The sequence below is a fragment of the Encephalitozoon intestinalis genome, chromosome VIII (assembly GCF_000146465.1).
Source record: "Encephalitozoon intestinalis ATCC 50506 chromosome VIII, complete sequence".
Taxonomy (NCBI): Eukaryota; Fungi; Microsporidia; family Unikaryonidae; genus Encephalitozoon; species Encephalitozoon intestinalis.
The window spans coordinates 193,095-204,910 of NC_014422.1; the positions used below are offsets into that span (position 1 = coordinate 193,095).

Consider the following 11,816-nt stretch of genomic DNA (forward strand, 5'->3'; position numbering starts at 1 on the left):
TTTGAAATCTAGACAAGTATTGAGCATTGTAGGATCTCCATAGAGAAACAGGATTGAGAATAATTTAATTCAGATTGCACCTATTTTAGAGGCGATTTGAATGGCGTCTCCCTCTTTGTCAAATCGGACATATGCCTTCTTCCCATGCTTGTTGATCAAGGTGTTGACCTTCTTGACTTTGCATCCATAGAGCTGGGTAACGGCATCTCTAATTTCCGGCTTGGTCGAGGTCTTCTCCACATAGAAGACCAGGATGTTGAACTGCTCCATGCACCTTGCAGCCTTCTCTGTGGTGAGTGCATAGAGTATTATGTCGTGTGGGGTGTTTCTTGGCATCTTTGAGACGAGGTTCCTAGGATGCTTAAAGTTCCTCTTCGGTGTATCCATGGGGGCAAGGAGGAAGAGGGTTTTTGTTAGATTGTTGTTCGGATGTTGGAAACAGTTTGTGGGGTGTATGTGGAAGCACAGCCTCTGTAGCGCAGTGGTTAACGCGTTCGGCTGTTAACCGAAAGGTCGAGAGTTCGAGTCTCTCCAGGGGCGTTTTTTGCCCTTGGAAATCAGGTCGTCTCAGGTATTTTGTTCGTTTTCTATGGAGTCAAATTTACCGTCTTTTTTATCCCAAATGACAGAGTCTTTTCAGAAGCTGGAGAAGATCGGAGAGGGAACTTACGGAGTTGTCTACAAAGCAAGAGAAAGAAATACAAACAGAATAGTTGCATTAAAGAAGATAAGGCTTGAAAACGAGAACGAAGGAATTCCTGCTACTACAATAAGGGAAATATTACTCTTAAAAAACCTAAAGCATTCAACTATTGTCGAGCTGAGTGACGTAATCTATAATAACAACAAAATGTATCTTGTATTTGAATATGTAGAACTAGATCTCAGAAGATACCTGGACAAAATGAATGACGAAGGACGACCTGTTGACAAGAACTTCGTTAGAAAAATGTCCTTTCAGCTGTTAACCGCAATGGAATATTGCCATTCAAGAAACATTTTTCATAGAGATTTAAAGCCTCAGAACATTCTTATAGATCCTCAGGAAAATATCAAGCTTGCCGATTTTGGACTTGGAAGAGCTGCAGGTGTTCCTCTAAGAACCTATACAACAGAAGTGGTAACACTTTGGTACAGGCCTCCGGAACTACTTTTGGGATGTAAATATTATGATGCATCTGTAGATGTATGGAGTGCTGCTTGCATTATATCCGAAGTTGTTCTTATGAAGCCTTTTTTCCCAGGAGACTCGGAAATAGACCAATTATTTAGAATATTCAAGGTCCTTGGGACTCCAAACAACTCGAGGTGGTCGAATGTAGAGAACTTTCCAAACTATAAAGTAGAATTTCCGATTTGGAACCCTGTCGATTTAAAGACGATTTTCAAGGCAGATCCCGACTTCATCGACCTTATTTCGAATATGCTTGAGTACGATCCAAGAATGAGAATGACTGCTAAAAGTGGTTTGTCTCACAGATACTTCAAAAACATGGTGCCTATACTTGGATGAGATTATCCCCAGCAGTTACTTAGATACTATCTTTGGAATTAGTTTCTCGATAGCTAAGACTTTAGAGAAGTCAGATATAAACCTTTAATCTTATAGGACCTCTGTTCTGGGCATCTTCTCAAGCTCCTTGTTCAGCCATCTGAATGCATCGATGATTTCTCTTCCGTTCTCATCGTTGGCCGAAGTCATCGATCCCGCCTGAAGAACACTTATCGGCACAACAAGTGATGGCCCGCTGTACTTCTCAAGGCCAAACTCGTTCTTGATACTCCTCATCACCTCACTCCTCTCATGTTCTTTCACCAGGTCAATCTTGTTTGCAAGCACCAGCAGCGGCCTGGGGCTGTTCAGGATGTTCAGTATCCTCCACAATTCCTCGCTCGACTTTCCAAACCTCTGCGGATCTGCACAATCAACCATGTATATGATCCCACATCCCTCGTTGATGTACTGATGCCAGAACCTCATGAATGAGTTCTGTCCTCCGATATCCCACACTTGGAACTTCATGCTCCCCAGACTGACATTTTCGCAGTTGAACCCAAGTGTTGGGACGGTTTGGTGGACTTCTCCAGTCTGCAGATACAGTAAAAGAGTTGTCTTCCCGGCACCGTCTAGGCCTATCATGGTTATCGACCTCTCAGACTGTCCAGAGAATATTGCTCGGAGCCTTGTGTACAATATATTGTTTACCTTGGAGATCACTGCTCCCATTGTTTACCCCCGATATTTTTGTTTTTTATATGGCCTGTTTTAATTCCTCATGGCTTTATCTTGGAGTGTGCATGGGAACAAGGGAGAGGAAAGATCAAACAAATTCAATACACATTCTCGGAATGAAACAAGGAAACAATATAAGAGAGATAAGCTTTAGAGGGCCATGAGAAGAACATTAGGAGCGGTATTAATTTTTGCCTTGAAGATGGCATGCGACGTGATAAGGCTTGTTCCAACATGTGATGCGGAGTGCATGAGGGGAAGACTCTTGGCCTCATATTACTCAAGTCCTGCCGGCGTGAATCTTCTGCAGACGGCAGCCAAAAATGCGCCAGCCAAGAATCTTGTAGGGGGCAAGGTGACGGTGGTGGGTTTGAGCAGCCGCAGTGCAAGTAAGCCTCCGGCCCCAAGGACGCCTGGAGGAGGGCAAATAACTGTAACAGCCACTGTTGTGAAGACTGTGCCGATGGAGATACCTCGAAGTGTGCAACCGCCTGTTGTGGTGCTACAGCCCAGATATCTTGTACAGCCAATGCCTATTCCGGTGAATGCAATGAGTGTGGCTACAGTACCAAAGAGGAATGCAAAGCCACTCCCTGCAAGGCATGTTGTGGAAGAGAAGCCTCATGGGGAGAATGAGATGATCAACAGGATAGGAAGGAAGGTGAACCTAATATATACCATGTTAAGTACTCTAGGACAGAGATATCTTCAGATGCCTCCGCAGACGCCAAGGGTTGTGTTGGTTGCACCTGTTTCTACAAGGACAGTCTTCAAGACAGTGTCGTCTCCTGCGCCGGCGAGAAGCAGCGCTCCTGCTTCGACACAATCTGCCTCGGTAATCACTCTTACAAAATGCATTTTCTTGCCTCCTCAGACCGAGAAAAAACCCCAAGCACAGACTTCCAGCACCAGCACTAGCACCAGCCCCGTGTCCTCTGCAAAGGAGACTCTGGGGGGAAATAAGACGGTGGGCCCTAGAAGAATTCCCAAGAAGCCGCGGAATATAGATTTCGGAGAGAGCAGCAGCTCGGAAAGCTCCATGTCCGAGCAAAGGGAGGAGAAGCCTCTGTACATGTTGAAGTCCACAGGGCCTGGGCGAAAGAAGAGGAGAAGAGGAGATCCATTTATTGATTGTTATTTGAAAGGAGATCCATCCACCAGATGCACGTCGGACAGTTCCGAGGGGAGGCCGGACATAGGCGATGCAGTTATCTACAGGAGCGATCTCGACAGCGGCGACGAGATCATATATCTTAGTGAGCTGTTGCAAGGATGACGGCAACACACACCAAATATTATTAAAGCATGTGTTTTCTATGCAGGGTCCCGATGTGTTTTCAAGCCGTCGAAGAATGGATGGTTGAGGGCGTCTGGAGCAGTGATCCTGGTTGAAGAGCAGAGATCAAGCATCCTGTAGAGCAGGTCGTATCCCTCGGAGCCGACCTCGGCCCACGGGTTAAGCGACTCGATAATTGTCTCGAAGGGGATTCTCTCCTCGGGAATTGTGTCTATGTTCGACCTCCACAGTCTTCCGTAGAACTTTGCAGCCTTTCTCATTTCTGCGTGTCCAAAGATCGTTGCAATCTCGACAATGGCGTCGATATCCTCGGACGAGTAGAAGAAGGGATATTGTGCAGTCAGGATCGTCAAGAAAATCACCCCCACAAACCACATGTCTATGGCTCTGGTCTGGTGAGGGTAGCGGAACAGGACCTCTGGTGCTCGGAACCCACGTGTCCCGGCCCGAGGAGCCTTCATCTGCGGCCTGGAGTCTCTCTCGTAGTATCCCGGAGGCTTTGTCTTCGACACAATCGAGTTGAAGAAGAGCAGGGGTGTCTGGGGCTTGCTACTGTCCTTTGGAAGATGTTCCTCCCTGCGGTCTTCGTACTGGGCAAGCCCAAAGTCTATGAGCATCCCTCTTCCAGTCTCCTTATTGTACAGAAAGTTCCCTGGCTTCAGGTCTCTGTGTATTATGCCATTGCCATGCACATGGTCTATCGCTTCCAACAGGTTGTACAGATACTGCTTGATGTCATTCAGGCCTGCATTGGAAATAAACTCCCGGAAGTCGATGGGCTTGAAGTACGGAAAGACAGCAATCACCTGGTCTTCGTTCCGGAAAACCCCGAGAAGCCCCATGCAGTTCCTCTTTCCCTCAAGTGCCTTCAGAAACGTCAGTTCCTCGAGAACCCTTGCTGGAGAGCTGGTTCTTGTTATTACCTTCAGAGCGACATGTCTCCCGGCCTCTGCATCAAGGGCCTTGTACACAACACTGAACGACCCTTCGCCTATTTTTTCTATGGGCGTGTACTTTGGTATGATGAAGGACAGATGCTTGAGGTCGGACTCTGGGATCTTTTCCTCTTCCATCCCCCTTTCCAGGTTTTTTATTTTAAGATTGGGTGTGGCTCTGCCATACCGATTGTCTTTCATGGCTGGAAGGGGATGGAGATAAAGGGTGGGAAGGGTAGCCCTTTAATGTGTGGAGGACTCAAGGCCGATCTGTTTGTTAGATACAAACAAATGGAAAGAAAGCTCAAGCTTCTCGAGATAAGGGAGGCGTATGTGCGCAAGGAAGTGGAGACGCTGAGGAGGGAAGAGAGACACAGCAAAGAGGAGCTGGATAGAGTCAAGAGTGTTCCGTTGATAATGAGGCAGTTTCTGGAGCCTATCGACAACTCGACAGCAATTGTGGGGTCGACAGCAGGGAGCAACTTTGTTGTCCGAATACTGTCTACTGTGGACCGAGAGCTGCTGAAGCCAAACACTACAGTTGCGCTGCACAGACACTCGAGTGCGATTGTGGATGTGCTCCCTCCGGAAGTGGACAGCACGATTCCTGTAATGGGGGAGTCTGAGAGGCCGGAGGTGACGTATGCAGATGTGGGAGGGCTGGATGTGCAGAAGCAGGAGATAAGGGAGACGGTTGAGCTTCCTCTGCTGCAATCTGAGTTGTACAGACAGATAGGAATTGATCCTCCGCAAGGGGTGCTGCTGTACGGGCCGCCTGGAACGGGGAAGACGATGCTTGTGAAGGCTGTGGCGAACCATACAAAGGCTACATTTATAAAGGTCAACGGGTCTGAGTTTGTGCAGAAGTATCTTGGAGAGGGCCCGCGGATGGTGCGGGATGTGTTCAGGCTTGCAAGGGAGAAGGCGCCGTCGATTGTGTTTATCGACGAGGTGGACTCGATAGCAACAAAGAGATTTGATGCGTCGACATCTGCAGACCGGGAGGTGCAGCGGGTGCTTATTGAGCTGCTGAACCAGATGGACGGATTTGACCAGACGGCAAATGTCAAGGTGATCATGGCCACAAACAGGGCAGACACAATCGACCCTGCACTGCTCAGGCCGGGACGGTTGGACAGGAAGATAGAGTTTCCGCTTCCCGACCGGAGGCAGAAGAGGCTTGTGTTCAATGCCATCACATCGAAGATGAGCCTCAAGGACGAGGTTGACATTGAGAGCCTTGTGTGCAGGCCCGAGAGGATAAGCTGTGCAGACATCAATTCGATCTGCCAGGAGGCGGGAATGCTTGCAGTGCGGGCCAGCAGATACATGGTTACGCAAAAGGACTTTGAAGAGGCATACTCAAAGGTTGTTGAGAGAAGCGACACAAGGCCTGCATTCTACAATTAAATAGTTTGTGTTTTCCCGACTAAGAGGCCTGGGCTGGATCTAAAGATGTGAACATCAAAGAAGGTATTTAATTGCTCTTATCCCGACTTCCCTTCCGTTTCGGAAGAGTGCCTTATCTCCTCCTTACACAATAGGATTCACCTTTCTTTGCGGTAGTTTGTTCTTGTTTTTAAAGATAAGAAGCTTCCCCCTAATCTTTTTCTTTACAAGAAGCCTTAGCTTGCCTTCAAGAGAAGAGGCAATCTTGCGTGCTTTAGAAATTTCTTTCTTGCCTCCTTCTTTGGTGGTGGAAGCATCCTCTTCTTGGATAATGTACTCGTCTTCTCCCTCTTCATCTTCCTTTTCTTCAGCAGCATCTTCACTTTCACCTTGCTCCTCTTGCTTTTCCTCGGCAACATCTTCCTCTTCTTCCTGCTTTTCTTCAACAGCATCTTCACTTTCACCTTGTTCCTCCGGCTTTTCCTCGGCAACATCTTCCTCTTCATCTTCCTTTTCTTCAGCAGCATCTTCACTTTCACCTTGCTCCTCTTGCTTGTCCTCGACAGTGTCCTTGCTTTCTTCCTCTTCCTTTTCCCCGACGGAAGAAATATCCTTCTCTTTGTCTTCAAGAGGAAGAAGATCTGTTTCCTTCTTTATTAGCAACTTCCTAAGAAGCTTTACCTTCTCTTCATTTCCCTCCTTTGGAAGATTGGAACAGAGAACAGCAGTTAAAACTAGTTGAAGCACCACAATAGATCTGTATTTCATATTTTGTAAGGTTCAAAAAATTTCTTTTTTATACTTTTGTGCCGATTATTAATTCCTTCATTTAAATGTAAGTCTTTAATACAGAATATAAGAAGCATTATGTTCTCCCAATTATTTCCATAGAACAGTTGAATGTTATCATTAAATTAAGAATCAATCCAGTATATCAAGGTTTTAAATGGGAGTTTTATATACATTATTAAAAGTTGGGGACGAGTGAGTTATATTAAAGTAAGAATTCAAATTTCTAGTCTTTGTATTTTCTGTTAGTGGACCTAAGGAAAGCTAATGAATGGATGGTTTTTATTTCATTAAATCAAATTGAATTGACCTGACGGAGAATATTTTAATATTACTTTGCAAATGTAAAAAAGTCAACAAGTACTATCAAAACTGTTAGAAAACCAGGAGTCCAGAGCTTCTCAGGATATAAATCCTTCCTTTATGGTTGCAAACATGGATATTCAGGAGGAAAAGCTAAGTCGGATTATGGAGGAGAGTAGAGTGGAATAAGATTATAAGAGGAAGGTTAGACCTTATCCATATTTAAGGCTGAAAGTGGACTGAACATATGATTTATAATAAAAAGACAGAGGTTAATAAACTTTGGAATCTTCTTAATAAGGTATACATTATATTTAAACAATCCAAAAAATCTTGCTGGTAGGAAACAGGATAAATGTGAACTTTGGAATTTCATTATTCTTTCCTAAGTAATGGTCTTTTAAGGTCTTAAAAAGAAGATTCTGCCTCAAAAAGAGATTTTTTGAAAACTCTAAAGGTTAAAGAGGTATAAACTCTAGATGGTCCCTTTGATAAAATGGGAAGGTGTTGAATAAAGTTATGATGTGCATACCTAGAGAAGAATGCAAAATATAGAGTGAATTGGATAGCCCGAAGATAAAACCATAAGAGGCATATGATGCTAACTTTGAAATTGCATAGAAGTCGATTCTGAAAATAGAAGATTAAACAATATCTTTCCTTAGGCCATTAAAGATGTTTGTTTCGTATCCCATTACAGATGGATGATTTGAAGGAAAAGTTGGATTCTTTGACCAGGGAGGCCCGGAGTCTTAACAAAGAGTTGGAGAAAGGGTATGAAGAAATAAAGAAGTTAAGGGCAAAGGTTAGAGAACTGAAGGAAGAGATAATTGAAAAGGATGGGAAACTTGAGGAATTGACGTCCTGCATATCAAGGTTAAGAAAAAAAATAGAGGAAAAAAGTAAGGAAGTTGGTAACAGGGAAAAGGCTATTATGAATGAGTGCCGGAGAAAAGAGTTACTTAACGGAAGAATACTTGGGAGCTCTAGAAGCCAAGAAAACTATTACATTAGTTTAGAGATGAAGATGCTTAACGAAAGGATTGAAGTAATGAGAAGATTTATTCTTGCAATTGCGGAAAGGTTTGGATTTGATTTTGAGGTTTTTGATGATCTTACAAAAATATCTGAAAGCCTTGAAGATCCCGTCATATCTGCACTTTTGGACAGCATCTCTCCAAGAAAGAGAGAGCTTTCAAATAAGGAGAAAGAATAGTATTTAGGATCATATTTGAAACAATTTATGGTTTGTATTCATGGTAAATATTCACAGTGACTTGGGCCGAGAGACAAATTTTTCAAAATCCCAAGCCCTCAGCTAATGGCAGAACAAAAAGTCGTGGATCCAGATACAAAGTATATCAAGCTGCAAGTAGTTGGTGGAGAAGTTCCTGGAGCAACTCTTGCTCAGAGGGTTGGCCCACTTGGTCTTTCATCAAAGGTGGTTGGGGAAGACATAAAAAAAGCAACCGCAGATTATAAGAGCTTAAAGGTCCATGTAGAGCTTGCGATAAAGGATAGGAAGGCAACAGTGGAAGTCCAGCCTAGTATTGCAACGCTGATAATCAAGTCTTTGAAGGAGCCCCCACGGGATCGAAAGAAGGAAAAGAATATTCTTCACAACGGAAGCCTTAGGATGACCGAGGTGGTCGAAATAGCAAGGATTGCTCGATCTACCAGATCATACTCTAAAAGTCTTTCTGGAACAGTTAAGGAAGTTCTTGGAACATGCAAGTCCATCGGATGTAAAATTGATGGGAAGTGTCCTAAGGAGGTCACTCAAGAGATCAATGCCGGAGAGATCAGGCTACCCGAGGAATAAATATTTATTATGAATGTTTCCCACCTTAACCGATTGTCGTTTTTATACAGAGCTGATAGCTTAGATAGAGGCTGAAACAAATGCTTCAGTATGGCATCTTAATTTGTTAAAATCTGATCAATGTGAAACTCCAAAACATATAAATTTTATCTTATCTTAATAGTCATGAGACTTTTGGTTTTCTGTATGACTTCGTTGGTAATGGGAAGTAGAATGGTTAGAATTACTCCAAGGACCCATCCAGACTTTGTTGTAGCAATTGTGCCCCCAAAGCTCGGGGGAAAGGGTACTATTAAAGTGATTAGTACCAGAGAAGATAGAAAGGTGGAGGAGTCTGGGAAAGCGACTTTCAAGATCAGTAAGGGAATGACAGAAATCTCGCAAGGGGGATCTAAAATCTGCAAAAACGAAAAAAATGATAGTATCGAAGTGTGCACGGGAGAAGATGAACTCTATTCAAAGTGGAAATTAGTTTCTGAGGATGGAGGAGTTAGGTTCCGGACTGAAAACGATGTCTGTCTAGAAGCAGTCGAGGAGAAGGGAAAGGCAGACCCAGTAAGATTGATCGGGAAGGAATGTAAGTTAAACACAAAGAGTCAGCTTTTTGATTTAACATTTGTTGACGAGGAGAACCAGGATTCCGATGAGGTTGAATTCAACAAAAGTTCTCAGAAAGACTTGCCCCTGGAGGATCTTCTTCCCTATTTGCTCTATGGTAAAGAGCCAATAGCAAATCAACGCATAATTCTATATGACGGTGAAGGTAAAAAGAAGGCTTCGTTCAAGGGGTCTGTAAGTCCGCTTCTTATTGCCAGCCTAAGCTCTGGAATTCTGCCGCACTCTAACAAAGTAACCTCACCGTATTCTTCTTATAGACCACTGTCAGGGTCTAAACTAGAGGAGGAGGTTGCAATCACGCCAAACTATGCAGATTATGGAAAGCTTTATTAATTAAACGATGTATTTATTGTCTCTCTGTTGCTCTGAGACTATTTTATTTTAAAACTTTGCTTCATTTCTGTATTCGAGTATGCTGGTGTTCTATTGAGTGGTTCTGAAACTAAAAAAAATAAATGAAGATATCAAGATAAAACGGAATGAAACTAACAATTGTATTGATGATATCCTTTGCTTTTTGTATCTCTGATCCGATAAAAGTCAAGATAGTCTCTAAGGTAGACCCAAAGAAATATCTGTCTCTGTTTAGCGGAGAAGTAAGGCTTGCAACCAAGAAAAAAATAAAAGATAATAAGGGATGCTCAAAGTTCATTGTCGACGAGGTCCGAACAGAGATATTGCAGGGGAATAGGCGTTTATGTAGAAAATTTGGATTTTCAAAAGTCATGTCGTGTAACCATGAAAGTAAGAATTCGATATGGGAAGTTATTATTAGCAAAGGATCCAGATTTGTAAGTTTCAAAATGGAGGGGGAAAATCAATGTCTTACAGCTAATGGGCCAGAATCTGCAGATCTCTTAGGAGATATTCTAAGTATGGGGGAATGCGACGATGGTCTGGATACCCAAAAGTTTTGGATTAAGTTGATAGTCGATAGAAAAGCGAAAGCTACATAGAGATAGATGGAGTTTTTTTGTAAGGTATCAAATAAATACTTTTTTGTAATACCGCTATTATGGAAGAAGAAGTTGTGTACTTTAATAATGGAAGAAAGGAATTCAATAAGATTGCTGACGAAAATCCCGGGTATAAAAGGATATACTTAAATATAAAAAATAAGGAGAGAATTACGGAAATAACTCTTTCGAAAGAAAGAGGTGACATTCTATATATTCTAAGCAGCATAGAAAAGAAAAAATACACTGATTATTTCAAAAGGAAGGCAAAAAATGAAGTGGTTTCCGCAGCCAAAGGGAAGAAAGAAGATAAAGATCAACCTCCCAAAAGGACAAAGCAAACAACGCTGTTTGATTTCATTAAGAAGTAACTAAAACATAATGAGAATCTTAAAGTAGGAAGCCTTCTTCTGTTCTTCAGAAAAAGGAATGGGAAATTTGGTTATATAAGGTTTGATCCATAGAAGCCAAAACCAAGTAATTTATTTTGAGGTTATTTCAGAAAGTCTATTGTTTTTAGTTTATTATTTTTGATCGTATATTCAAACCTATTAATCCATAAATGGATATTTCAAGAAGAAGGATGGAAAGAAGGATGAAGACCCTCCATGAAGTAGAAGGGTCTTTGCATTCAGCCGAGGGGAAGAAGTATTCCCTTAACGATCTAACCAAGATAAGAGTACAAGAAACGATTGAAAAATAAGAGCAACATTTCAATTCATCCTTCAGAAGCATTATTAGATTTGCAATAGAGCATAAGAGTATAGCTAGATCAAAAAAGATGGTAATGCCAGAGTCGGTAAATGAAATTAATTCCGGAGTAAAGGTACAGGAGGTGGAAAGCAAATATGCAAAAGCCACAAACGAGGAAGGTGTAAAGATGGAATAGCTCTTAAAATCATCATACCAAAAGTTGTCCCACTCGGTGAATCCAAATATAATAGCTGAAAGAACCGAGACAAGGGATATTGAGGCAAAAAGGATACACAGTAACAAATAAAACACGGCTTCTAATAGAGATAGTGATTTCCAGCTAGACTTCCAGTTGTCCCATAGAAGAGTGAAATGCTCCATTGCAGAATACAAAAAAGGAGGAAACATTGCGCCGAGCTTCAGAAGAGGGTAATCTTTATCCAATTCATTTTTCTCTCGCAAGTAGTACAGAATGGCAGGAAGTACAATAGCCAAACATGCTAGTAAACCCATATCCCGTTTTTGTCTTTTTTGGTTTTTCTTTGGAAATGATCTTTGGATTTTAAGCTGACTTAAGTTTTTCGTTACGTTCATTAAGGGAAAAATATATTTCCATTATTGATGGATAAAAGGAGGAAGGGAGTATCATAGAATATTAAACATTGAAGACAAAGAAGAAAAGATCCACTTCATTTAAAGAGAATAAGCTTGATTTCTCAGATGTAGACTCTTTCTAATGGTTTGGGATTATATTTTATCATAAATAATTCTCCTTTAGTAT

The 11,816-nt window shown here is 42.2% G+C and overlaps 13 protein-coding genes and 1 non-coding gene across 14 annotated transcripts; 9 read left to right on the plus strand and 5 right to left on the minus strand.

The window, feature by feature from the left end:
* Window positions 1-69: 69 nt before the first annotated feature.
* Eint_081870 (60S ribosomal protein L23A) lies at window positions 70-387 on the minus strand (the record flags this gene model as incomplete). Its single annotated transcript, XM_003073432.2, has 1 exon — window positions 70-387. The coding sequence occupies one exon, from the start codon at window positions 385-387 to the stop codon at window positions 70-72; it is 318 nt and encodes a 105-aa protein (XP_003073478.2).
* An 80-nt stretch (window positions 388-467) lies between these two features.
* Window positions 468-540, plus strand: Eint_081880. Its single transcript has one exon. It is a non-coding gene; the product is annotated as a tRNA-Asn (tRNA).
* Window positions 541-622: 82 nt separating this feature from the next.
* On the plus strand, window positions 623-1,513 carry Eint_081890 (cyclin-dependent protein kinase; the record flags this gene model as incomplete). Its single annotated transcript, XM_003073433.1, has 1 exon — window positions 623-1,513. The coding sequence occupies one exon, from the start codon at window positions 623-625 to the stop codon at window positions 1,511-1,513; it is 891 nt and encodes a 296-aa protein (XP_003073479.1).
* Window positions 1,514-1,603: 90 nt separating this feature from the next.
* On the minus strand, window positions 1,604-2,227 carry Eint_081900 (Sar1 GTPase; the record flags this gene model as incomplete). The annotated part of the gene is made up of 1 exon (XM_003073434.1): window positions 1,604-2,227. The coding sequence occupies one exon, from the start codon at window positions 2,225-2,227 to the stop codon at window positions 1,604-1,606; it is 624 nt and encodes a 207-aa protein (XP_003073480.1).
* Window positions 2,228-2,393: 166 nt separating this feature from the next.
* Eint_081910 (uncharacterized protein) lies at window positions 2,394-3,509 on the plus strand (the record flags this gene model as incomplete). Its single annotated transcript, XM_003073435.1, has 1 exon — window positions 2,394-3,509. One exon carries the CDS (start codon window positions 2,394-2,396, stop codon window positions 3,507-3,509), a length of 1,116 nt encoding a protein of 371 aa, XP_003073481.1.
* A 38-nt stretch (window positions 3,510-3,547) lies between these two features.
* On the minus strand, window positions 3,548-4,603 carry Eint_081920 (Cdc7-like cell cycle protein kinase; the record flags this gene model as incomplete). The annotated part of the gene is made up of 1 exon (XM_003073436.1): window positions 3,548-4,603. One exon carries the CDS (start codon window positions 4,601-4,603, stop codon window positions 3,548-3,550), a length of 1,056 nt encoding a protein of 351 aa, XP_003073482.1.
* A 108-nt stretch (window positions 4,604-4,711) lies between these two features.
* On the plus strand, window positions 4,712-5,875 carry Eint_081930 (ATP-dependent 26S proteasome regulatory subunit 6; the record flags this gene model as incomplete). The annotated part of the gene is made up of 1 exon (XM_003073437.1): window positions 4,712-5,875. One exon carries the CDS (start codon window positions 4,712-4,714, stop codon window positions 5,873-5,875), a length of 1,164 nt encoding a protein of 387 aa, XP_003073483.1.
* A 123-nt stretch (window positions 5,876-5,998) lies between these two features.
* On the minus strand, window positions 5,999-6,622 carry Eint_081940 (uncharacterized protein; the record flags this gene model as incomplete). Its single annotated transcript, XM_003073438.1, has 1 exon — window positions 5,999-6,622. One exon carries the CDS (start codon window positions 6,620-6,622, stop codon window positions 5,999-6,001), a length of 624 nt encoding a protein of 207 aa, XP_003073484.1.
* Window positions 6,623-7,646: 1,024 nt separating this feature from the next.
* Window positions 7,647-8,162, plus strand: Eint_081950 (uncharacterized protein; the record flags this gene model as incomplete). Its single annotated transcript, XM_003073439.1, has 1 exon — window positions 7,647-8,162. The coding sequence occupies one exon, from the start codon at window positions 7,647-7,649 to the stop codon at window positions 8,160-8,162; it is 516 nt and encodes a 171-aa protein (XP_003073485.1).
* A 105-nt stretch (window positions 8,163-8,267) lies between these two features.
* On the plus strand, window positions 8,268-8,768 carry Eint_081960 (60S ribosomal protein L12; the record flags this gene model as incomplete). The annotated part of the gene is made up of 1 exon (XM_003073440.1): window positions 8,268-8,768. One exon carries the CDS (start codon window positions 8,268-8,270, stop codon window positions 8,766-8,768), a length of 501 nt encoding a protein of 166 aa, XP_003073486.1.
* A 165-nt stretch (window positions 8,769-8,933) lies between these two features.
* Window positions 8,934-9,719, plus strand: Eint_081970 (uncharacterized protein; the record flags this gene model as incomplete). Its single annotated transcript, XM_003073441.1, has 1 exon — window positions 8,934-9,719. The coding sequence occupies one exon, from the start codon at window positions 8,934-8,936 to the stop codon at window positions 9,717-9,719; it is 786 nt and encodes a 261-aa protein (XP_003073487.1).
* Window positions 9,720-9,865: 146 nt separating this feature from the next.
* Window positions 9,866-10,342, plus strand: Eint_081980 (uncharacterized protein; the record flags this gene model as incomplete). The annotated part of the gene is made up of 1 exon (XM_003073442.1): window positions 9,866-10,342. One exon carries the CDS (start codon window positions 9,866-9,868, stop codon window positions 10,340-10,342), a length of 477 nt encoding a protein of 158 aa, XP_003073488.1.
* A 59-nt stretch (window positions 10,343-10,401) lies between these two features.
* Eint_081990 (uncharacterized protein) lies at window positions 10,402-10,713 on the plus strand (the record flags this gene model as incomplete). Its single annotated transcript, XM_003073443.1, has 1 exon — window positions 10,402-10,713. The coding sequence occupies one exon, from the start codon at window positions 10,402-10,404 to the stop codon at window positions 10,711-10,713; it is 312 nt and encodes a 103-aa protein (XP_003073489.1).
* A 145-nt stretch (window positions 10,714-10,858) lies between these two features.
* Eint_082000 (uncharacterized protein) lies at window positions 10,859-11,629 on the minus strand (the record flags this gene model as incomplete). The annotated part of the gene is made up of 1 exon (XM_003073444.1): window positions 10,859-11,629. One exon carries the CDS (start codon window positions 11,627-11,629, stop codon window positions 10,859-10,861), a length of 771 nt encoding a protein of 256 aa, XP_003073490.2.
* Window positions 11,630-11,816: the final 187 nt, after the last annotated feature.